Source organism: Lissotriton vulgaris, chromosome 4_1 (genome assembly GCF_964263255.1).
Source record: "Lissotriton vulgaris chromosome 4_1, aLisVul1.2, whole genome shotgun sequence".
Lineage (NCBI taxonomy): Eukaryota > Metazoa > Chordata > Amphibia > Caudata > Salamandridae > Lissotriton > Lissotriton vulgaris.
The window spans coordinates 1,477,341,694-1,477,368,347 of NC_141691.1; the positions used below are offsets into that span (position 1 = coordinate 1,477,341,694).

Sequence of the window (26,654 nt, forward strand, 5' to 3'; positions counted from 1 at the left end):
TACACGTCACACAATTACATTCTACTGAATACAGCATACACTATTCATAATACCACTCAGTGCCACATAATTATGTGCTACATAATTACACTGTGCTTAACGCAACATACACTCCAAATACCACTCAGTGCCACATTATTATATGCTACATATTTACACTGCGCTCAACGTAACATACACTCCAAATACCACTCAGTGCCACATAATTACACGCCACATAATTACACTATCTATCTATCTATCTATCTATCTATCTATCTATCTATCTATCTATCTATCTATCTATCTATCTATCTATCTATCTATCTATCTATCTATCTATCTATCTATCTATCTATCTGTCTATCTATCTATCTATCTATCTATCTATCTATCTATCTATCGCCCTCACTCTATCTATCGCCCCCCACTCTATCAATCTATCGCCCTCAATCTATCTATCGCCCTCACTCTATCTATCGCCCTCACTCTATCTATCTATCGCCCTTACTCTATCTATCGCCCTTACTCTATCTATCTATAGCCCTCACTCTATCTATCGCCCTCACTCTATCTATCTATCGCCCCCCCACTATATCTATCTATCGCCCCATCTCCCTCACTCTATCTATCGCCCCTCACTCTATCGCCCTCACTCTATCTATCGCCCTCACTCTATCGCCCTCACTCTATCTATCTATTGCCCTCTGTCTATCTATCACCCTCACTCTATCTATCGCCCTCACTCTATCTATCTATTGTCCTCACTCTATCAATCTATCGCCCTCCCTCTATCTATCTATCGCCCTCACTCTATCTATCACTTCACCACAGAATCACTCAGCCCCACCACAGCATCAATCTGTGCAACCATTCAACAACAACTGGTTGAAATATGTTCTCTCAATGTTTCATGCTTTATTACAAATGTCACAAAAAGATGTTAATATTTCACTTCTGTTCTTGGATTTTCGTCACAATAAAATACACTGAACATAATCTTCACAAAAGTTATTTACAAAAGTTTAAGCTATTGCCATTGTAAATTACAATAACTTGTATTTAAGTATTAATTATTTGAAAAATTAAAAAACAAGGTTATTTGTAATATCAATACATCTAAGTCACGTAAATACAACACATATTGCATTACAAATGCTATAGGTGTCACATTTGCGAAAGTTATAACTATTGGCATTGTAAATGACAAAGCTATTAATTTAGCTATTTTCAAAACCAACACATAAATAAAAAAATTGTCATTTACAATGCCAATAGCTCAAACTTTCCTAATGCGAGACCTATTGCATTGCAAATGCTTGTTTTCTGATGTCTGCTGTGCGGTTGTTCTTTTCACTAAGCCCTGATAATGATACATGTTCAGTTGTCACTTTTGAATGTTTGATTTTCTTTTTTCTGTAGCCAATCTTAGGGACTGATTTAGAGTTTGGCAGCGAGGGTACTCCATTGCAACAGCAACAGAGTGCCCTCTCATCAAACTTTAGGTCCGCTTGCCCGGTTTAGGGCTGGGTGGGCCAACAGTATGTTGAGGACTAAACCTACTCCAGCTCTGTTGCTGATGTATTCCTTTGACAGTTCGACAGAGTATGAGTCGTTGTAGGTAAGTTATGTGACTGCTCGCCCATTCCAGGCAGTTAAATAGCTTTTTTGTAGTTGTCCGGGACAGTACAAAGAAAAAATGACTCCTACCCCAGGGGAGACATCTTCCAAATCTGGGGCTATTCGTTATTTATTTATAAAGTTTTATATAACGCGAACAGGATCCCAAGGGATATCAGAGCGCTATACATATCTCTTAAACAAACCCCCGCTTTGAGAGTTTGCTTTTCAAAAATGCTAAACTTTGGAAAGGTTTGACGTGTAGTCATCATGTTTGAGTGAGCCATTCATCAAAATTCTCCAACGTTGACAGGAACCTCTGTGACAGTGATTCCTAGTACTGTTTGAGATGTCTGTGGGGCCGACAGACATCTCTAAATTTGGTGGACGGGATGTCCGTTAGGTCAACAAAGTAAAGTACTCAGTAGCCCTGATGGACATTACAACGTCCGTCATACTCTAGATCAGGCACTTAATGTAACTGACAACAAACATTGAGTGATCTGAGATCTTTCCTGTCCCTATATGACAAATTACAAATGTTTGCATGAACGAACTTAATCCTGTGAAGCATTTGAATCGTATGCTCATCCTATAACCACAGGACAGACGTGTTAGCTTAATGAGCCATTCTCTTCTTAAGTGAGGTCAGATATTTTTAAATGTTTCAGTAGCACTGTTCTGCTCTTATAACTTGGTCCAGGGAAATGTCTGTGACTGCTAAGGAAAGAGTTGCTTCTTTATCTACTCACTATAATTCGCTTCGAACAAGTAATGTATTTGGCAATCTTTTTAACCATCATAGAATAATAAAACATGTTTATTTTTGTTTTGTGTAGATCCGATTGGGACAGATGGCTGATGATGGGACTCATTGGAACAGTGGTTGGAACCTTTGGGTTCCTCACACATCAAATAATCGATTATATTTTCAAAATAAAATGGGAGTTTGTCGAAATATATATTCAGGTGAGTATCATACGTGGCAGACTTCCTCCCGCTTTTCTTTGAAGATTAATGACAGTGGCAATAGTCTGTCAAATGGACATCTGAACTGGCAAAAATAACTAATAACAGGAACAATAACTTGTTTTGACCCAGTTGACAACTATCCCAACTACATATACACTGTTTGCTACTTTGGTTTGTAAGATTATGCTTTCTGATGTTTGTTTCATTGGTCTGTAACTTGGGTATATGGGTGTTATGTTTTATTGATCGCTTGCAACATGTTCTCTACAATCTGCATTATGTCTCGGTGTGCGCTGCAGAGGGGAGCCTAAGAGCCCAAAGGTGGGAATGGAAGGGAAATTGGGGTGACAATGACGCCAATGTTTGACACTGCGAGAGAGAAATCAGGATTTGGCAGAGAGAGAGACAAGGAAAGATGAGTGACTATGTTCATCACATCCTCCCACACACCGCACATATTCTTAATGTCAATCTACCTTGTGAGGTTAAGGCTGTGTAACGCCCGGATTTTCGGACCAGATGGAATCAGCTCCTAGGAGCCCCTCTAACCCAGTCGGAACGTACTCACTTCCCTCCTTAGAACGTATTTACAATGGGTATAGATATATATGTATGTACATCTCGTACCTAAGGATGGGGAAAATAGCAATAAACATGCATAGGTTTTTCTACAATATCCTATTCATACCAACTAGTCTCGCGGCCACTTAGGCCCAGACTAATCTACCCTAGGGCAGGTCTGATTATGTATCATTACACACTGATCACTCTCAGTGCTCACTCGACACGCAATCCGGCGTGTCTACACACGGGCCTGCAGTCCCAGTGCTCTCTCTCTCATCCGGTCCACAATCTGGCGGACCTACACACCGTGTCCTCCCGGTGCTCTCACTCACTTCCAACACGATCCACAATCCGGCGGATCTACACACCGTGTCCTCCCGGTGCTCTCATTAACGCCGCGTACCAACGACGATCACTTTCCTATGAACACCTATGGAAGAAATCTCTCATTGTCTACTCAGGATAATACTACAATAATAAAAGTTAGTGCGGCTTTCCAAATTGAAATATGTACCTTCTGCTCTTGGCATCAAACGTTCCCCTTCTCCCTCATTGCTCAGTCACCTCTTACCTGACCGGGATTCACATCCGTTCATGCAAACAATGTCTGACTAGAAGACCAGGTTACCCTGATTGAACAAGAATACAAGGCACATGTCGGTTCACTAAGAACTGGGGTATTTTATTACAATGATTATAAACACAATACTATACGAATATATATATATTCTGCAAAGAAAAGTGAAAGGTTAGAATGTGCACACTATAGGGGAAAGGGCGGAGGTCACCTTATTAACGTGAAGTCGGGGTTCGGCAGTCATCTAGGTTCCCTTCTCGTCTGTGCCTTGGCTCGTCTCGGAATCACACCTTAGCAGTCACGAGTACACGTCTGCACCGCTATGCTCGATCTCCTCTGCTTCCCTCCAAGTCACTGGAACCTCTCTCGTTATTAGCTGCTGTCTCTCTCTGTCTCTGATCGCTCTGCGCTACTTCTCCTTCAGTCTTTCTCAGAGAGTCTCAGTTTCATGATCTGTCTCAGACTTCAAAATGGCGACTGTCTGCCTGGAAATAATTAATGGCATAGATGCTAACGGCTAGCTGCCGCCTACGGACTGACTGACTCACTGCCTAACACTTTCGCTAATATGGAAGCTTGTCCTTTCATGGAAAGTTACGGCCAGTAACCTGCCGCCCACCAAATTCTTGTACCTCCCCGTACCAAGGACACGTTCCCAGCCGGCCGGCCTGAAGTTGTGTCTTCGGAGTGGAGAAAAATACAGTCTTTCGATAAGGGCCAGCCTGAGCCGGTTCTCTCCAAGCGAACAACACTTCGAAACTAAAACATTACACTTGACCTAGAAAGCCTCTCAAGCTGCCGGGCAGAAAGCAAGATGGAGTCTCTCCCGTTTGAGGCCTACAAGGCCCGAAATAAGCATAACTCCATAGAAGGTATACTAACACTCTTGCAAAAGGACGGATCATCACTAATACTAATGAATCTATCCCCTAACTTAAGTTTATAAGCCCTGATCTAAGGAAAAGGGTACGAAAATGCACTACTGTGCCTTATGGATAAGTCCTGTTTATAGTTCTAATCACTGTACTAGAAGGGTAATAGGCTGGAGGCATCTTCCATCATTCTCCCTCCAAAGAGGGCTCCAAAGTCGGTCAGAACACTTCACCCTTGACTCCAGTCTATTAACCATGTTCTATATGGAACTAACATCTGTGGAAGAATAATAAGAAACAAAATTAACTGATCTATTTCTCTTGCCAAATCTACAATAATGGAGTAGAGAAGGAATGCACTGAATAAAGCAGCAAACGGCTACTAAAATACAAATAGAAATCACAATACCCCCTAATATCTGTCGTAGAGAATGTAAGTCAGGTAACCAATTGAAAAGCCAGTCAAACCAACCCTGATCAATATGTTTTCTAACTTCTGCAGTCAAGTCGTGAAGTTTATCAATATGGGCTTGAATAGATTTAGTGTGGTCGGATAAGTTGAAGCAGCAAAGACCCTCAAAGTCAGAACAATCATGTCCATGCTTTAACAAGAGGTAGTCGATGGCTGCGCGGTTCTGCAGAATTGCTCTGCGTTCACCCTGAGCATCTAATAACATGTCGGATAGAATGGTAGAGGTTTGATTAATCGATTTTACCATCCAACAGGCCATTTTACCAATGGACTTGGCGTTGTAAACTGCCAACGCCGGGACACCTATAATGGAAATAGCTAAACTTAGATATTCAGATTTAGAATAAAGATGAAGGGAAGAATCACAGTCCTCATGTAACATCATAGAATCACGGACTACACGGGAATGGGTATTGGGATGTGAAGAAAACATTAATAAACTCAGTCTGGTGATAGCACATGGACCGCCGGAAATATTTGCAGGAATATAGGGCCAGGAGGAATTCCCGCAGGAAAATAACCAACCAGAGGGTAACAACATCGTACGGTAATGGCTAGGAGCAACTAATATACGTTTGCATGTCATATTATTTTTAACAGAAATACATGAAGACGGGAGTCTTTGTAAGCACAGCAAACGTTGATGAGCTGAAAAAGAAGTGGCAGCATTTAACTTCAATCTGACACATTCAGTAATTGCTTTAGGATCACAGGTCAAAATAAAGCATAAATCACCCTGCGTGATATTGTAGGTAGTAATTTGGGAATGAATCGGGGGAATGGAGTCTGAAAGATCAGTACACAAAGGGCAAAATTCGTGGGCCGCGAAATCGCCCAGAATAATATTAGTTCAGGCACTCGATATATTGAAAATGTGCCGCAACGTTTCAGTGGAGGCAGGGACGGCAACCAAGCAGGTCGCTAAGATGTCAGTCACAGAACGCATAGGGGTAAGGCAGAAATGCGGAGAGTTAGTAACCCGCTTAGCAAGGGTGATCCAAAAGTTCGATGAGGAATCCCACGCAGCGAAGGAACGCGGAACTCGGGTTCTCCAATCAACCGAAGTCTGTGGGTCCTCTCCTCTCCCGGCGTAGCAGACCAAAAGGAGTCCAACGCCGGCACATCCTGCAGCAGCAGTCCAGAGAATGATCTGAAAGAAAATCAAATACAGGCATTATTCATTCTCGTAAATAACATTTGTCAGCCGGGACAGCTTCCCTGCTATCTTTCCCTGGTCTCATTACCAAAATGGTATTGTCATGACCGGTCGCAATGACTTCAGCCTGTTCAGGGGGATGTTTAGGCGATTGCACCCATATTTTCGCTCCAGGATTATCCGTAGAGCCGAAGCCCTTTTGGCCTCGTACAGTTAGCAGAGTCGGAGCAACGCCTTTCTTAATCTCACCACTGAAAACAGGCATAATTAGCAACTGAGCAACACGGTCAGATTTTTTAATCGGTAAGTCAATCTCACTGCTATTCAGCAGGAGAACCTTAATCTCTCCCTGATAATCACTGTCAATCACTCCTCCGAGTACTTGAACACCTTTTAAGGCAAGGCCCGATCTAGGGGCAATCAGTCCAAAACTTCCAGCTGGAATACAGACACCAACGCCTGTTTCAACAATTATCCGGTCCCTGCTCTTTAGGACAGTATCATTCATAGCATGCAGGTCCAAGCCTGCGGAACCTGGGGTTGCTCTGCATGGAGCCAAAGCTCCGGGGGTAATTTCCCAATACATAACAGTATTACCAATGGTGTTGGGCTTTGCATCAACATTTGGAGGAAACAAACGCATTAAAGGAGATTCAGCATGCAACAAGGGACGATTATTCAGAATCAGCAATGCCTGGAGTAGAAAGTCCCTCCAGTTCTTGTAGTGTTCATCAGTCAACTTTCGTAATTGGTCCTTTAGCAAACCATTCATTCTCTCAATTAGGCCCGAAGCCTGCGGATAATATGGAATGTGAAACACCCATTCAATGTTATTCTCCACACAGAATTCCTGCACCAATCTTCCACGGAAATGGGATGCATTATCAGATTGAATTTGAAATGGAACACCATAATATAATATGAGTAATTCCAATGTTTTAATGGTATTGATTTGGGTAGCTTGTTTGCAAGGGAAGGCAACCAAAAGGCCACTATAGGTATCAACAGCTGTACAAACATACTGACAATTTTTGCTCATAGGGAGCGGGCCAATATAATCAATTTGCCAAATTTGAGCGGGCAATTTTCCTCGATGTAAATGGCCTTTAACAATATGTGGCACTTTCCTCTTTCTAGAATGTTGACAGATGGGACAATGCAGAATGATATCTTTAATGTAATTTAAAGGAATATGAATTCCTCGATCGGCAGCCCACCTGCTAGTGGCTCTCTCTCCAAAATGTCCTGCTTTCTGGTGGGCCCATTTCGCCAATCCTGCCAAATCAGAATCTTGCATGTCCACCACTGCCTCAGCAATTTTAGACTTTTCATCTGCAATGTTATGAAAGAATTTGTCAAGGGAGTCTATCGGGGTATGAGCATCCACATGAAAGATTGTCACAGTACTCTGTGGGAGCATTTCCCAAATTTCTTGCCATAATTCTTTTCCCCACAATTCTTTTGAATGCAATTCCCAATTATGAGAATGCCAAGTTGGTAACCATACCGCCAGTCCATTAGCTGTGGACTAGGAATTAGTGAAAATATGACATGTGCCAGGCAGTTCCTGTTTCAAAACTTGGTAAACTGCATACAATTCAGCATATTGACTACTCTTTCCGTCACCAGAAGTACTCAGTAATTTCTGCGTGATCGGGTTATAGGACACTGCTTTCCAATGCCGTTTCTCACCAATGAACCTCGCTGAACCATCCGTAAACCACACATGTTTTCTGTCCTCCGCGGACAAATCATCAAATGGCTTACCCCACTTGACGGGAGATTCCTGCACTACAGGTACGGAGCAATCACTTCCAGTTTCGTTCGATGGCGCCTGCGCCACTCGCTCATGTAACACTGCCACACCTTTCGGACCCACACGTGCCCTGTCCTGAATGTACCATTTCCATTTAATCATGCTCGCCTCTTGAGCATGTCCAATTCGATGGGATTTCGGCGAACTCAAAACCCACTGCATGATAGGAATTTCAGGTCTCAAAATCACAGCATGACCCAAGGTCAATTGCTCGGTATTCACCAGAGCCCAATAACATGCAAGCAACTGTTTCTCAAAAGGTGTATAACGCTCACCAGCCTCAGGTAACTTTTTAGTCCAAAAACCTAATGGCACTTTTTGTCTGCCCTGCTTTTGCCACAAACTCCAATTGGCATACAGACCTTCGACAGACACATTCAAATCCACATCACCCTCGCCCACAGGCCACAGATCCAAGGCGTACTGAATTGCTTCTTTCGCCAAAGTAAAAGCAGTCTGTTGCGGTTCACCCCATTCAAACGCATTCTTTTTACGAGTGACTCGATATAGGGGAGCAAAAATCTGACTCAAATGGGGAATATGTTGACGCCAAAAACCAAACAAGCCAATGAAACTCTGAGCTTCTTTCCTATTCCTCGGAACTGCAAAGTCTAAAATTTTTCGTTTTACCTGCGGGATCACTTCTCTGTGACCTTCATGCCAATTGATGCCTAAAAATTTAACATTTTGGGATGGACCTTGTAACTTATCAGGATTAATTTCCCAACCTTTTGCACGTAAGCAGTCAAGGATCTGATCTAATTGGGTCTGGACTCAATCTTGTGTCTCACCTTGAATTAAGATGTCGTCAATATAATGACACACTTGAATTTGCGGATGTACAGTCACTTCGGACAAATGTTCCGCCACCAGCCGGTGACAGATCGTGGGACTATGTACATAACCTTGAGGAAGACTTCTAAACGTCATTTGACGTCCATTCCAGGTAAAACTGAATTGTTCCTGACACTCGGGGGCAATCGGAATCGAAAAGAAAGCATTAGCAATATCAATAGACGCATACCATGTACCTGAATGCTTCTGAATTCTTTGAATTAAAGTAACAATGTCTGGCACTGCAACCGTCAAACGAGGTGTGTGTTTGTTCAGCTCTCGATAATCAACAGTCATGCGCCAAGAATTATCACTCTTGCGCACAGGCCAAACGGGATTATTCCAAGCAGAAGTAACCGGAGTTATAACTCCTGCATCAACCAAATCTTGAATTGTGGCACTAATTTCTTCATGACCACCTGGAATACGATATTGTTTCTGAGAAACCACTTTCGTAGCTTGGGGAATCTTTATGGGGGGCATCCGTAAACGGCCAACCCGTACGGGTCTGGACGATATGTAATGCTTAGTTCCAAATTGATAACAACCATCATCCAAATGCAAAGTCATTCCTTTCAAAATATCTATTCCAATTATATACTCCAAAAGCGGTACAACTAACACAGAATATTCTTTACGGGGAATTCTACCAATTTTCATCTCAAGTGTAGTCTGCACTGCGGGGGTCTCTTTTCCACCTAAACCAGTAATAGTGAAAAATTGTCCTTTAAATTTCTTAGATTTACCATGAATTAAAGTGGCCTCCGCTCCTGTATCTACCAATGCTCGGGCCCTTTGGATATTACGATGTTTCCAAAAAATTTCAATATCTACATAGGGTCTGTTGTCTCTGTGGGACCACCTGCGTACCGGAGCTTGACCTATTTCCTAGTCATTTTTACCGTGGTCTGTTAACCAAGACAAATCAGGATAAATACTCTCAGATTTCTTGGGAATCAGAATGTCCTGCTCATATCCATCTCTATTACGAAACGGATTTTTGTCATTTTCAAAGTATTGCGAATTACGATCCGAAAGCTTGTGGCGATCCTCCCTTCTCCTCAACTCAGGGGAATAACCTCTTTCATCTCAGTGTCTGTTGGAGACACGATCATCTCTCCCCCTTACTCTGTCCCCCTCTCTCACCCTTACGTTCTCACGACGAGGGGATACATCACAATAAAGATGAAGGGAAGAATCACAGTCCTCATGTAACATCATAGAATCACGGACTACACGGGAATGGGTATTGGGATGTGAAGAAAACATTAATAAACTCAGTCTGGTGATAGCACATGGACCGCCGGAAATATTTGCAGGAATATAGGGCCAGGAGGAATTCCCGCAGGAAAATAACCAACCAGAGGGTAACAACATCGTACGGTAATGGCTAGGAGCAACTAATATACGTTTGCATGTCATATTATTTTTAACAGAAATACATGAAGACGGGAGTCTTTGTAAGCACAGCAAACGTTGATGAGCTGAAAAAGAAGTGGCAGCATTTAACTTCAATCTGACACATTCAGTAATTGCTTTAGGATCACAGGTCAAAATAAAGCATAAATCACCCTGCGTGATATTGTAGGTAGTAATTTGGGAATGAATCGGGGGAATGGAGTCTGAAAGATCAGTACACAAAGGGCAAAATTCGTGGGCCGCGAAATCGCCCAGAATAATATTAGTTCAGGCACTCGATATATTGAAAATGTGCCGCAACGTTTCAGTGGAGGCAGGGACGGCAACCAAGCAGGTCGCTAAGATGTCAGTCACAGAACGCATAGGGGTAAGGCAGAAATGCGGAGAGTTAGTAACCCGCTTAGCAAGGGTGATCCAAAAGTTCGATGAGGAATCCCACGCAGCGAAGGAACGCGGAACTCGGGTTCTCCAATCAACCGAAGTCTGTGGGTCCTCTCCTCTCCCGGCGTAGCAGACCAAAAGGAGTCCAACGCCGGCACATCCTGCAGCAGCAGTCCAGAGAATGATCTGAAAGAAAATCAAATACAGGCATTATTCATTCTCGTAAATAACATTTGTCAGCCGGGACAGCTTCCCTGCTATCTTTCCCTGGTCTCATTACCAAAATGGTATTGTCATGACCGGTCGCAATGACTTCAGCCTGTTCAGGGGGATGTTTAGGCGATTGCACCCATATTTTCGCTCCAGGATTATCCGTAGAGCCGAAGCCCTTTTGGCCTCGTACAGTTAGCAGAGTCGGAGCAACGCCTTTCTTAATCTCACCACTGAAAACAGGCATAATTAGCAACTGAGCAACACGGTCAGATTTTTTAATCGGTAAGTCAATCTCACTGCTATTCAGCAGGAGAACCTTAATCTCTCCCTGATAATCACTGTCAATCACTCCTCCGAGTACTTGAACACCTTTTAAGGCAAGGCCCGATCTAGGGGCAATCAGTCCAAAACTTCCAGCTGGAATACAGACACCAACGCCTGTTTCAACAATTATCCGGTCCCTGCTCTTTAGGACAGTATCATTCATAGCATGCAGGTCCAAGCCTGCGGAACCTGGGGTTGCTCTGCATGGAGCCAAAGCTCCGGGGGTAATTTCCCAATACATAACAGTATTACCAATGGTGTTGGGCTTTGCATCAACATTTGGAGGAAACAAACGCATTAAAGGAGATTCAGCATGCAACAAGGGACGATTATTCAGAATCAGCAATGCCTGGAGTAGAAAGTCCCTCCAGTTCTTGTAGTGTTCATCAGTCAACTTTCGTAATTGGTCCTTTAGCAAACCATTCATTCTCTCAATTAGGCCCGAAGCCTGCGGATAATATGGAATGTGAAACACCCATTCAATGTTATTCTCCACACAGAATTCCTGCACCAATCTTCCACGGAAATGGGATGCATTATCAGATTGAATTTGAAATGGAACACCATAATATAATATGAGTAATTCCAATGTTTTAATGGTATTGATTTGGGTAGCTTGTTTGCAAGGGAAGGCAACCAAAAGGCCACTATAGGTATCAACAGCTGTACAAACATACTGACAATTTTTGCTCATAGGGAGCGGGCCAATATAATCAATTTGCCAAATTTGAGCGGGCAATTTTCCTCGATGTAAATGGCCTTTAACAATATGTGGCACTTTCCTCTTTCTAGAATGTTGACAGATGGGACAATGCAGAATGATATCTTTAATGTAATTTAAAGGAATATGAATTCCTCGATCGGCAGCCCACCTGCTAGTGGCTCTCTCTCCAAAATGTCCTGCTTTCTGGTGGGCCCATTTCGCCAATCCTGCCAAATCAGAATCTTGCATGTCCACCACTGCCTCAGCAATTTTAGACTTTTCATCTGCAATGTTATGAAAGAATTTGTCAAGGGAGTCTATCGGGGTATGAGCATCCACATGAAAGATTGTCACAGTACTCTGTGGGAGCATTTCCCAAATTTCTTGCCATAATTCTTTTCCCCACAATTCTTTTGAATGCAATTCCCAATTATGAGAATGCCAAGTTGGTAACCATACCGCCAGTCCATTAGCTGTGGACTAGGAATTAGTGAAAATATGACATGTGCCAGGCAGTTCCTGTTTCAAAACTTGGTAAACTGCATACAATTCAGCATATTGACTACTCTTTCCGTCACCAGAAGTACTCAGTAATTTCTGCGTGATCGGGTTATAGGACACTGCTTTCCAATGCCGTTTCTCACCAATGAACCTCGCTGAACCATCCGTAAACCACACATGTTTTCTGTCCTCCGCGGACAAATCATCAAATGGCTTACCCCACTTGACGGGAGATTCCTGCACTACAGGTACGGAGCAATCACTTCCAGTTTCGTTCGATGGCGCCTGCGCCACTCGCTCATGTAACACTGCCACACCTTTCGGACCCACACGTGCCCTGTCCTGAATGTACCATTTCCATTTAATCATGCTCGCCTCTTGAGCATGTCCAATTCGATGGGATTTCGGCGAACTCAAAACCCACTGCATGATAGGAATTTCAGGTCTCAAAATCACAGCATGACCCAAGGTCAATTGCTCGGTATTCACCAGAGCCCAATAACATGCAAGCAACTGTTTCTCAAAAGGTGTATAACGCTCACCAGCCTCAGGTAACTTTTTAGTCCAAAAACCTAATGGCACTTTTTGTCTGCCCTGCTTTTGCCACAAACTCCAATTGGCATACAGACCTTCGACAGACACATTCAAATCCACATCACCCTCGCCCACAGGCCACAGATCCAAGGCGTACTGAATTGCTTCTTTCGCCAAAGTAAAAGCAGTCTGTTGCGGTTCACCCCATTCAAACGCATTCTTTTTACGAGTGACTCGATATAGGGGAGCAAAAATCTGACTCAAATGGGGAATATGTTGACGCCAAAAACCAAACAAGCCAATGAAACTCTGAGCTTCTTTCCTATTCCTCGGAACTGCAAAGTCTAAAATTTTTCGTTTTACCTGCGGGATCACTTCTCTGTGACCTTCATGCCAATTGATGCCTAAAAATTTAACATTTTGGGATGGACCTTGTAACTTATCAGGATTAATTTCCCAACCTTTTGCACGTAAGCAGTCAAGGATCTGATCTAATTGGGTCTGGACTCAATCTTGTGTCTCACCTTGAATTAAGATGTCGTCAATATAATGACACACTTGAATTTGCGGATGTACAGTCACTTCGGACAAATGTTCCGCCACCAGCCGGTGACAGATCGTGGGACTATGTACATAACCTTGAGGAAGACTTCTAAACGTCATTTGACGTCCATTCCAGGTAAAACTGAATTGTTCCTGACACTCGGGGGCAATCGGAATCGAAAAGAAAGCATTAGCAATATCAATAGACGCATACCATGTACCTGAATGCTTCTGAATTCTTTGAATTAAAGTAACAATGTCTGGCACTGCAACCGTCAAACGAGGTGTGTGTTTGTTCAGCTCTCGATAATCAACAGTCATGCGCCAAGAATTATCACTCTTGCGCACAGGCCAAACGGGATTATTCCAAGCAGAAGTAACCGGAGTTATAACTCCTGCATCAACCAAATCTTGAATTGTGGCACTAATTTCTTCATGACCACCTGGAATACGATATTGTTTCTGAGAAACCACTTTCGTAGCTTGGGGAATCTTTATGGGGGGCATCCGTAAACGGCCAACCCGTACGGGTCTGGACGATATGTAATGCTTAGTTCCAAATTGATAACAACCATCATCCAAATGCAAAGTCATTCCTTTCAAAATATCTATTCCAATTATATACTCCAAAAGCGGTACAACTAACACAGAATATTCTTTACGGGGAATTCTACCAATTTTCATCTCAAGTGTAGTCTGCACTGCGGGGGTCTCTTTTCCACCTAAACCAGTAATAGTGAAAAATTGTCCTTTAAATTTCTTAGATTTACCATGAATTAAAGTGGCCTCCGCTCCTGTATCTACCAATGCTCGGGCCCTTTGGATATTACGATGTTTCCAAAAAATTTCAATATCTACATAGGGTCTGTTGTCTCTGTGGGACCACCTGCGTACCGGAGCTTGACCTATTTCCTAGTCATTTTTACCGTGGTCTGTTAACCAAGACAAATCAGGATAAATACTCTCAGATTTCTTGGGAATCAGAATGTCCTGCTCATATCCATCTCTATTACGAAACGGATTTTTGTCATTTTCAAAGTATTGCGAATTACGATCCGAAAGCTTGTGGCGATCCTCCCTTCTCCTCAACTCAGGGGAATAACCTCTTTCATCTCAGTGTCTGTTGGAGACACGATCATCTCTCCCCCTTACTCTGTCCCCCTCTCTCACCCTTACGTTCTCACGACGAGGGGATACATCACGTTCATAGCGCCGTTCATCACGGCGATCAGCATCCACACGACGCCTCTCATCACCACTGTCATCAGAACCATGGTCACAATCATTCTTTCGCACACAACGGGCACCCTCCTTCCGATCCAAACCACGCTTACGAAATATGTCCCAAAAACGATTATTAGGTTCACCATCAATGTCCTCCCTCTTCACACCATCAGCCAATAGCGCAAGAAACATATCACGTCTAGAGAACTTATAATCCCCAGCGGTACGACCCTCAGGTCGAGATTGTCTCTCAGGTTTAAACCATTCACCCAACTCACCAAGCTAACGAACAGATTCAAGTACCATAGACAAAGGATTGCCAGTCTGATTGATCAATAAAGTCATCATAACCTGTTTATAAGCAACAGGGGAAGAACGGATAATGCGATTGCGTACGGAAGATGTTAATAGACCATCCAACAACCTGTCAGAAGTACTGAGAAAAATCGCAGTCTTCATCACTTCCTCTTTCAAACGTTGCGACGCATCGCGCAAAGTGTACCACGGCTTGTCATTGACAGGCCAGTCAGATTCAGTAGGGTATTTATGGTTACAGCCATCATTCGCAAGTTGGAGCAGACTAATTTGGCCAGCACCATTATAATTCCGAAAATGATCTTGTACAGTAGAATCGGAACTCAAAGAGCAAAATCGTAAACAATCACCAGCATCAAGCATGATACCAGCAGCACCCAATTCATATAGGCGTACCATCCATGTAAGCAAAGTTTCACCGGGCCGTTGTCGAAATCGTTGTAAAATGTCACTAACCTCCTGTTGAGTAAAATCTTCAATACTATCCAAATGAATACCATTCGTCATACCAGGAGCCTGTTGCAATTTGCGTCGAAAAACAGGGTGAGCAGAAACCTCCGGAAGAGCCTCCGAAGAAGCCCGGTCCTCAGATTTAGATGAACAATCAGGGCGAGATACGTCATCAGAACGGGAAAAGCAACCACGGTCGCTAGAAATATCGTCTTTGTCACAAGAAGCAGATTTACAATCACGTCCGGAGCGAGAAGACTCGTGCTTATCACCCTCCTCAGCCGAGGAGCCAGAATCATTCGAATCCCAGATATTACCATCCCACTCATCGGGGTTCCAATCCAGTCCGGCTTTCGCCACGACCAGACGCACTTTCCGTGTAGAAACACGACCACGACGGTGTCTGTATTTGTATTTCGCAATGCGCACAGCAGCCCTTTCGGCTATAGTTTGATAAGTCTCAAGTTTGTCGGCAAGCAATTTATTCTGACATCGCAAAAGAGTATGCGCATTCTGCACTTCAACAAACTTTTCTTCCATATCCAAAAACCGCCTCTGCAATTTAACAAACTTCTCATGAAGCATTCTGTATGCAGTCAGCACAATCCAACCTCTGCGTCCTAAAATAGGAAGCTATTCACTCTTCACTACTGGAGCTTTTTGCAAGCAAGAAACCACATCAGCAGGCTCCGCCTGCTCCAAACAAGAAGTCCAATTCTCACTCAAACCAGTAGAATCGGTCCACTCACGGGCCAAGGCCTCGTAAGGCGTTGATTCCCAGCCGGGAATTTCAGCAGGCAATTTAAAAGTAGATTTCGATTTCTTCGAAAACATTTTGACACACAAAAAAAAAAAATATATATACACAATTATCAACAAAGAAAATACGTACGAGCCGAGCGCAAACCAACAAGATCAAAACAATACAGCGCACACAGGCTTCGTAAACAGTTCGTGACGCCAGATGTAACGACCGGATTTTCGGACCAGATGGAATCAGCTCCTAGGAGCCCCTCTAACCCAGTCGGAACGTACTCACTTCCCTCTTTAGAACGTATTTACAATGGGTATAGATATATGTATGTACATCTCGTACCTAAGGATGGGGAAAATAGCAATAAACTGCATAGGTTTTTCTACAATATCCTATTCATACCAACTAGTCTCGCGGCCACTTAGGCCCAGACTAATCTACCCTAGGGCAGGTCTGATTATGTACCATTACACACTGATCACTCTCAGTGCTCACTCGACACGCAATCCGGCGTGTCTACACACGGGCCTGCAGTCCCAGTGCTCTCTCTCTCATCCGGTCCACAATCTGGCGGACCTACACACCGTGTTCTCCCGGTGCTCTCACTCACTTCCAACACGATCCACAATCCGGCGGATCTACACACCGTGTCCTCCCGGTGCTCTCATTAACGCCGCGTACCAACGACGATCACTTTCCTATGAACACCTATGGAAGAAATCTCTCATTGTCTACTCAGGATAATACTACAATAATAAAAGTTAGTGCGGCTTTCCAAATTGAAATATGTACCTTCTGCTCTTGGCATCAAACGTTCCCCTTCTCCCTCATTGCTCAGTCACCTCTTACCTGACCGGGATTCACATCCGTTCATGCAAACAATGTCTGACTAGAAGACCAGGTTACCCTGATTGAACAAGAATACAAGGCACATGTCGGTTCACTAAGAACTGGGGTATTTTATTACAATGATTATAAACACAATACTATACGAATATATATATATTCTGCAAAGAAAAGTGAAAGGTTAGAATGTGCATACTATAGGGGAAAGGGCGGAGGTCACCTTATTAACGTGAAGTCGGGGTTCGGCAGTCATCTAGGTTCCCTTCTCGTCTGTGCCTTGGCTCGTCTCGGAATCACACCTTAGCAGTCACGAGTACACGTCTGCACCGCTATGCTCGATCTTCTCTGCTTCCCTCCAAGTCACTGGAACCGCTCTCGTTATTAGCTGCTGTCTCTCTCTGTCTCTGATCGCTCTGCGCTACTTCTCCTTCTCCTTCAGTCTTTCTCAGAGAGTCTCAGTTTCATGATCTGTCTCAGACTTCAAAATGGCGACTGTCTGCCTGGAAATAATTAATGGCATAGATGCTAACGGCTAGCTGCCGCCTACGGACTGACTGACTCACTGCCTAACACTTTCGCTAATATGGAAGCTTGTCCTTTCATGGAAAGTTACGGCCAGTAACCTGCCGCCCACCAAATTCTTGTACCTCCCCGTACCAAGGACACGTTCCCAGCCGGCCGGCCTGAAGTTGTGTCTTCGGAGTGGAGAAAAATACAGTCTTTCGATAAGGGCCAGCCTGAGCCGGTTCTCTCCAAGTGAACAACACTTCGAAACTAAAACATTACACTTGACCTAGAAAGCCTCTCAAGCTGCCGGGCAGAAAGCAAGATGGAGTCTCTCCCGTTTGAGGCCTACAAGGCCCGAAATAAGCATAACTCCATAGAAGGTATACTAACACTCTTGCAAAAGGACGGATCATCACTAATACTAATGAATCTATCCCCTAACTTAAGTTTATAAGCCCTGATCTAAGGAAAAGGGTACGAAAATGCACTACTGTGCCTTATGGATAAGTCCTGTTTATAGTTCTAATCCCTGTACTAGAAGGGTAATAGGCTGGAGGCATCTTCCATCATTCTCCCTCCAAAGAGGGCCGAAAAAGTCGGTCAGAACAGGCTGAAAACGACATTTAGATGAATGAAAGGGCCGCAGAGCATGCCCATCCTTTTCCTTGGGTTCTTGGAGATAAGAGACTTTGTCTTCTAAGTAGAGAATGACTCATGATGGCCAAGACCAGGCGCTAACTAACAGTCCGAATGTCCAGGAGTGCATAATGGTTGTCAGCAGACTGTGACTTCACGCCTTTAAGCCAAAATACCTGCTCCAGTGGTAAGAAGATAAAAAAGAGCTTGCAAGTGCTTTCAAGCCACAGTTGCAGGCTCAAGTGTACCAAGAGACAGTTGCAAAAAGTGGTTGCAAGTCGTGCACTGACTTTTTGAGACCTGCCTCTATTTGTTTACTAAAAGGTTACATCACAAAATCTCCAGCTGCTGGTGGTTGCAGAAAAACCTGACTAGTGAATAATAATTGGTCAGCTCGCTGCTTGTGGTCCTCTAGGATTGGCTACAAACAGAGAGATGGTGGCCTGCAAGAAATAGCAGACTGCCACTCTTGTAGCTGTATTCCCAAATGTGAGACTTTTTTAAAATAGTGTGTGTTCCTTACAGGAACAGGTGCTGCTCTTAAAAAACACAATCCTTGTTTGGCAAAGGGTAGTCGGTAGCAGACAGGGGTCCGCTGCTTCATTGCGTACACCCCTACCCACACTCCTCCCCTGCCCCCCACCCACCCGACACGTTTCACAAGGTGTAGGGTGTCACAAGTGACACCTTCCCCTTTGCGAATCACTTACCACCCCTTTTGAGGTGTCAGCAACTGATCAATTGTTTGCAACCAATTACGGTTGAAAATTATTGATAGACAGCATACCAAGCCATAATTAGGAGGGGATGTCCCTTTTACATCCCTTCCTAATTGTAATTCGATATGGGTAACATAACCCATTTTCGAGATGGAAAAGCTGTCCTAACTCGGAAAATGGGTTTAATACAAACCTAAAAGCCATTTTATGTTGCAAACCCTGAATTTGCATACCGTAGGGTTTGCGATCACAAAATGAATTTATATATCTGGCTTATGTTTTGGTCTTTTATCATTTAAGTGCTTTCTAGAGCGACGTGATATCAGCTTGTCATACTTTCAGAGCATAAACAAGCATTTGCAATGCAATAGGTCTCGTATTAGGAAAGTTTGAGCTATTGGTATTGTAAATGACAAATTTTTTATTTAGGTTTTGTTTTTGAAAATAGCTAAATTAATAGCTATGTCATTTACCATGCCAATAGTTATAACTTTCGCAAATGGGACACCTATAGCATTTGTAATGCAATATGTGTTGTATTTACGTGACTTACATGTATTGATATTACAAATAACAATGGTTTATAATTTTTTTTAATAATTAATACTTAAATAAAAGTTATTGTAATTTATAATGGCAATAGCTTAAACTTTTGTAAATAACATTTGTGAAGATTATGTTCAGTGTATTTTATTGTGACGAAAATCCAAGAACATATGTCAAATATTAACATCTTTTTCTTACATTTGTAATAAAGCTTGAAACATGGAGATAACATATTTGAACCAGTTGTTGTTGAATGGTTGCACAGATTGATGCTGTGGTGGAGCTCAGTGATGTTGTGGTGCCACAGAGTGATGCTGTGGTGGTGCTGAGTGATGCTGTATGCTATGCTATGTTTTGTTTTGCTATCCTATGTTTTGTTTTGTTATGCTATGCTATGCTGTTTTGTTATGCTATGCTATGTTTTGTTATGCTATGCTATGCTATGTTTTGCTATGCTATGCTATGTTATGCTATGCTATGTTTTGTTACGCTATGCTATGCTTTGTTATGCTATGCTTTGTTATGCTATGCTATGTTTTGTTATGCTATGCTATGCTTTGTTATGCTATGCTTTGTTTTGCTATGCTATGATTTGTTATGCTATGCTATGTTTTGCTGTGTTTGGTATGCTATGCTGTGTTTTGCTATGCTATTATATGTTTTGTTATGTTTTGTTAAGCCATGCTATGTTTTGTTGTGTTTTGTTATGCTATGCTATGTTTTGTTGTGTTTTGCTAGGCTATGCTTTGTTATGAGATGTTTTGTTATGCTATGCTTTGTTATGCTATGCTTTGGTTTTGGCATGCTATGTTTTGCTCTGCTATGCTTTGTTATGCTATGCTATGTTTTGTTGTGTTTTATTATGCTATGCTTTGTTTTGCTATGCTATGATTTGTTATGCTATGCTATGTTTTGCTGTGTTTGGTATGCTATGCTGTGTTTTGCTATGCTATTATATGTTTTGTTATGTTTTGTTAAGCCATGCTATATTTTGTTATGTTTTGTTATGCTATGCTATGTTTTGTTGTGTTTTGCTAGGCTATGCTTTGTTATGAGATGTTTTGTTATGCTATGCTTTGTTATGCTATGCTTTGTTTTGGTATGCTATGTTTTGTTATGCTATGCTTTGTTATGCTATGTTTTGTTATGCCATGCTAAGCTTTGTTTTGTTATGCTATGCTATGTTGTGTTTTGTTATGCTATGCTATGCTTTGTTGTGTTTTGTTATGCTATGCTATGCTATGTTTTGTTATGTATGCTATGGTTTGTTGTGTTTTGCTATGTTTTGTTTTGCTATGTTTTGTTTTGCTATGTTTTGTTATGCTATGCTTTGTTATGCTATGCTTTGTTATGCTATGCTTTGTTGTGTTTTGCTATGTTTTGTTTTGCAATGCTATGCTTTGTTATACTATTCTATGTTTTGTTTTGCTATGCTTTGTTTTGTTATGCTATGTTTTGTTATGCTATGGTATGTTTTGTTATGCTATGCTTTGTTATGCTATGCTATGTTTTCCTATCCTATGCTTTGTTTTGCTATGCTATGCTATGTTTTGTTATGCTATGCTGGTGAGGGTGAGTGAGGGTGAGTGAGGGTGGGCGAGTGGGTGAGGGTGGGTGAGTGAGTGAGGGTGGGTGAGTGAGGGTGGGTGAGTGAGTGAGGGTGGGTGGGTGAGGGTGGGTGAGTGAGGGTGAGTGTGTTAGAGCGAGGGTGAGGGTGAGAGGGTGAGAGGGTTGTGAGGTTGTGTATCCTATGCTTTTTTTGTTATGCCATGCTATGTTTTGTTATGCTATGCTGATGAGGGTGTATGAGGGTGAGTGAGTAAGGGTGAGTGAGGGTGTGTGAGGGGGTGTGAGGGTGAGGGCAAGGGTGTGATGGTGTGTGAGGGTGAGAGGGTTGGGAGGGTGAGGGGGTGTGAGGGTGAGGGTGTGAGGGTGAGTGAGGGTGTGTGAGGGTGAGGGTGTGTGCGGGTGAGGGGGTGTGAGGGTGAGGGTGAGTGAGGGTGTGTGAGGGTGAGGGTGTGTGTGGGTGAGGGGGGGGGTGAGGGTGTGAGGGTAAGGGTGTGTGAGGGTGTGAGAGGGGGTGTGAGGGTGAGGGTGCGAGGTTGAGTGAGGGTGCGTGAGGGTGTGAGTGAGGGTGTGAGGATGTGAGGGTGTGTGATGGTGAGGAGGTGTGAGGGTGAGTGAGGGGGGTGAGGGTGTGTTAGGGTGGGTGAGGGTGTGTGAGGGTGAGAGGGTGTGAGGATGTGTGAGGGTGAGAGGGTGTGAGGATGTGTGAGGGTGAGTGAGGGTGAGTGAGGGTGTGAGGGTGAGTGAGGGTGTGTGAGGGTGAGTGAGGATGTGTGAGGGTGAGTGAGGGTGTGTTAGGGTGAAAGGGTGTGTGAGGTGAGAGCGTGTGTGAGGGGGTGTAATGGTGAGTGAGGGTGTGTGACGGGGTGTGATGGTGTGTGAGGGGTGAGGGTTGTGAGGGTGGTGTGGGTGTGAGGGTGTGTGAGGATGAGGGGTTGAGGGTGTGAGGGTGTGAGGGTGAGGGGGTGTGAAGGTGGGTGAGGGGCTGTGAAGGTGAGTAAGGGTGTGAGGGTGAGGGTGTGAGTGAGGGTGTGAGGATGTGAGGGTGTGTGATGGTGAGGGTGGGTGAGGGTTAGTGAGGGTGGGTGAGGGTGTGAGGGTGGGTGAGGGTGTGAGAGGGTGAGAGGGTGTGAGGATGTGTGAGGGTGGGTGAGGGGGTGAGGGTGGGTGAAGGTGCGTGAGGGGTGAAGGTAAGTGAGGGTGTGTGAGGTGTGAAGGTGAGTGAGGGTGTGAGGGTGTGTGAGGGTGGTGAGAGGGTTTGAGGGTGTGTGAGGATGAGAGGGTGAGGGTGTGAGGGTGAGGGTGTGTGAGGCTGTTAAGGTGAGTGAGGGTGTGTGAGGATGTGACGGTGGGTGAGGGTGTGAGGGTGGGTGAGGGTGAGGGTGAGTGAGGGTGGGTGAGGGTGTGAGGGTGAGTGAGGGTGAGAGGGTGTGTGAGGGTGAGTGAGGGTGTGAGGGTGAGTGATGTGTGTGAGGGTGAGGGTGTGAGAGTGAGTGAGGTTGTGTGAGGGTGAGGGTGTGTGAGGGGTGAAGGTGAGTGAGGGTGAGTGCGGGTGTGAGGGTGTGTGAGGGTGAGGGTGTGTGAGGGTGTGAAGGTGAGTGATGGTGTGTGAGGGTGGGTGAGGGTGTGAGGGTGGGCCAGGGTGTAGTCCTATTGGTTCTCCTTTTAATTTTGGCACAGCGGGATTTGAGTGCTTCTATGAGGAAATATTTCCTTTCTATTTCAACTATAGGGCATGAAATAGCAGTACAAATTACATTTTGTTTCTCTTTATCAATACTGATTGCAAGGATAGGGTCAGCGGTGCTCCGCTGTGAGGGCTGGGTCAGCAGCGCCCCTTGTGGTCAGTGAAAATATGGACAATGAAAACATGTTACTAAATGAAAACATTTTTAAAAGATATCAAGATATCACAAATCTCCAAAATGTCCAACTTGTGATATATCATTTACATGACAGCATGATTTTAAGCTCTAAGACAGCAAAGCTCAATGGTTCACAGTCGGACCCACTCATTGGGATCTCCTCAATGTCCCCAGCTAAGGTTTGTACAGAGCACTGCTATTTAGAACTGGCCTATCAGTTAAAGCTTCCTCTGAGGATGAGACCACGGTGGCTTCAACAGATTGCTCCTGGGAAGCGGACTGAAGGCAGGCGTCCAACACGCATTCCTGGGTGGAGGGAGTTGGATGGTTCATGTTGCGATGTAGGCGAGCACGAGGGAATCCATAGCTCGATCCTTGTCAGAACTCCAACATCACTTTTTCACCCATCTGATCAGGCAAGAGGTACAGGTCTGCGGAACTGGACACAAAACTTTTCCAACAGCTCTCTTGCTAAGGTCATATTCAACTAGGCTGTCTTGTCCTGTTGAGACCTTCCTTGCCAGAAATCAAGTAAGGATTAAAAATTATAAATAACACATCATGTGGACAGTGTGAGGTAGCTTGCACTGCCTTGAAAGAGGTCTGCTCCCTAGCACCATGCACAGCCTCGGAATACATGTATTTGTGGCCTAGAAACACCAGAATAACACTGTTGCCTAATGTAACCGCAGGGCCCATGGTGCCGACAAAATGTAGACCACACACATTCCAAAAGTATTCCCTTCGCTGGAACAGGTGTTGTTGCTCACTAGTCTAGAGCTCTCACAGGTTTGAAAAGTAAGGAGAGGATTCTTTCATTTTAACACCCATACGGGTCCAGTAAAAATGGATATCAAACCTACTGTGGGCGTTACGGACACCTAAATGCCCCCACCACCCCCCCCTGCCCCCCACACTCCCGATTTTGTTATCTCATGATACAAATTCAACAAGATCACTTTAACACTATGGAACAACGAATCATATACTAGTGCAGGAGTTTGGTAATCAGGCCCCCAATAAGCCACCTAGCCGGACCTGCAAGAGGCCTCACTGTTGCTATGAGAATGTTGAGTCAAAACAGGAAACATTTACCATTTGCACAAGTACACGATGGAGGAGTGAAGTAAACAGTACCTAGAACTTAGTGGAATCCCAAAACGATGGTGCAGAAAGGGTAAAAATACAGAGACTTTATTTAAGAGGTGACGGAAATGTGCAATGCCCGACATCAACATACAGTTCTTAGCCGGACATAAATTTCTCACTTGCCTCACTGAATATAAACAACCTAGGGCCTAATTTAGGTTTAGGGGAACAGGAATTAATTATGGAAAAATTGGTAGATGTTTAAATTTGTCTGAATGAGATTTTACAAAAGGTAGATAGATCGACAACGAAGGACGACATGTAACAACACGATACGACACCAGACTGTCAGCAAAAGCTGCAACAACTAATCAGACCTTGAAACAATATATGCCGAGTCGTCCTATTTAATTCATAGCAAATCAGAACAACATGCTGCATGACTCTAAATCTATACTGGATACAACAGGTCTGTCTGCCAACAGACAACTAAATCAGTCAGTAAGCGAGACCTAAAATATATATCTTTTAAAATGGTAAGTGGGAATCTTTTCAAGTCACAACTGTGCAAGCCCCTACTTCTTTTATAGTTAAATAGGCTACACAGGTAATCGCAAACCAACCAACTTTACTCAACTGTGCCAAATTATAACAAGCAGCATCTAGGCACATCACGCTAAATGTTTTGTTTAATAGGGAAGTAATTGGGTAAAAGAGAATAACTAGGTCTATGCACTGTTTGCCAGGACTTACAGACAGAAAGTGCTTGTGCACATTACATAATTCTGTCTATCCATAAAACCATGTTTAAGACAGCCCCACAAACACCTGACCAATGGGCGCCTTTGGAAAACAGAAAATGCAAAATAGGGGGCACATCGCTGGACACTTCGCCGCAGGTAGCGTGTAACCGCGGGCAGCGTGTAACTTCTAAAACAGGTGTGTGCTCAATGATATTAATGACCGGTTACTCACGGTAATATTCATTACTCCGAGTCGTAGCCCTCCCCGTCCCAGTCCTTACTAATGAGCATAGCTCCTCCCACCAGAAACTCCCAAGCAACTAAAAACCCATCCCTTCCCTCCAGGCCACACCCACACCCCAAGGCATATAACCATGTGACCCGCCCATCCACATCCTGTACTACCAAGCACAAGAAGCCGAACAGGGAGGGAGGGATGGGAACCAGGACTGGGACGGGGAGGGCTACGACTCGGAGTAATGAATATTACCGGTGAGTAACCGGTCATTACCTCCTCGTCAGCCCTCCCCGTCCCAGTCCTTACTAATGAGCAGATACCAAAGCAAGAATCGGCTTCACATAGCAGAAAAACAGACTCAAGCCGCACAAGCAGAAAGTCACACAACCCGAGCAGAACGCAAGCCAGCGTTCCCAAACCCAGGAGACACAGTCCCACATATCACTCAACGACTACAGGACATAACAGCACGAGGAGAACACCCAGCAGCATCCACACAGAACACGGCCAGGGAGCCCCAACCCGGAAGCAAGCCCAACGAGCAGCCACCCCAGAGGCGAGGAACCTCGAACCGACCCAGGCGGCAACACACCACAAGCCCAACAGCAGGCCGCACAGCCAACACCGCCACAGACGGAGAGCAGCCACAGAAGGCCCCAGAACACGACCAGCCAGCCTAAAGGCAACAAAAAGAGAACACCACCCCATAAAAAAAGGCACGGCAGGAAGGAGGCACACCGCCAGAGCCCGCACAACCGCCAAACAGAGCAGCAGCACCCAAACCCCAGTAAGAGGTACAGGACAGAAAACAGGCAGAACCAGAAACTCCAACAAGGAGCAAAGGAACGAAAGAACTGCGCCAGGAGGAAACAACCCCCCAACCATCCGGACGCCAAGGGGCGCACCAGCCCAACGCCCGAACCCCGAAAGGCCAACCAACCGCCCACAGAGCACGCAGGGAGGATACAGGCCGACCCAAGTCGAAGCCAATCACCCAGAAACCCAAGACAAGCCCCGGAATCCAAAGCAGACACACCCAGTGTCGGACAGCAATCCAGGAAAGAAAACCCCATGACAGGCACAGGACAGGAGAGGCGAAGGGCTCCCAAACCGAGAAAAACTCAGCCAGAACACCCCAAAGCCAGGAGGTCCAGACACACCACAGCCAACCCGCAAGTGGACCAGACACCCCGAGACATAGGGGAAACAACAAGGGACCACCGGCAAACACCAGCAAGGCCCCACCGTCAACCAAAACAGAGGGAGCCAAGGCCACCCAGACCAAACCGGAGCCACCAGGACAAACGAGGCCCGACCCAGGCCAACCCGCAGCAGGACCCATGGAACCAGCGCAAACGGGGGAAAAGCACACAGCAGACCTCCGTACAACAGAAGGACAGGGCAACCACCCCGCAGACAGAGCCTGACCCAACCAGAGAACAACCTCAACCCAAGGCACTCCCCGGAGAAGCAAAACAGGCCCAACCACGAGACACTGAACCTGGACAGCAAGAGGCATAACTCGGACAGGGAGGGAAACACCCCACGCAGGAGAGCCGCCCCGGGAAGAAAAACCCCCCGGGAGACGAAAAGTCCAAGGGGCCACAAGGAAGAAAATGCCCCCCCCTCCCGGCCGAACAGCCGAACCGTCAAGTGAAGCCATCCCAGCACAACAA

General features: G+C 44.6%; 1 protein-coding gene across 1 annotated transcript in view; it reads left to right on the plus strand.

Moving 5' to 3' along the window:
* Positions 1-26,654, plus strand: part of LOC147724139 (chloride channel protein C-like) — a 627,958-nt gene that overhangs the window by 63,903 nt on the left and 537,401 nt on the right. The window contains exon 2 of the mRNA XM_086965734.1: positions 2,439-2,568. Coding sequence (XP_086821860.1) covers positions 2,439-2,568 — 130 coding nt within the window. The remainder of the gene's footprint in view (positions 1-2,438; positions 2,569-26,654) is intronic.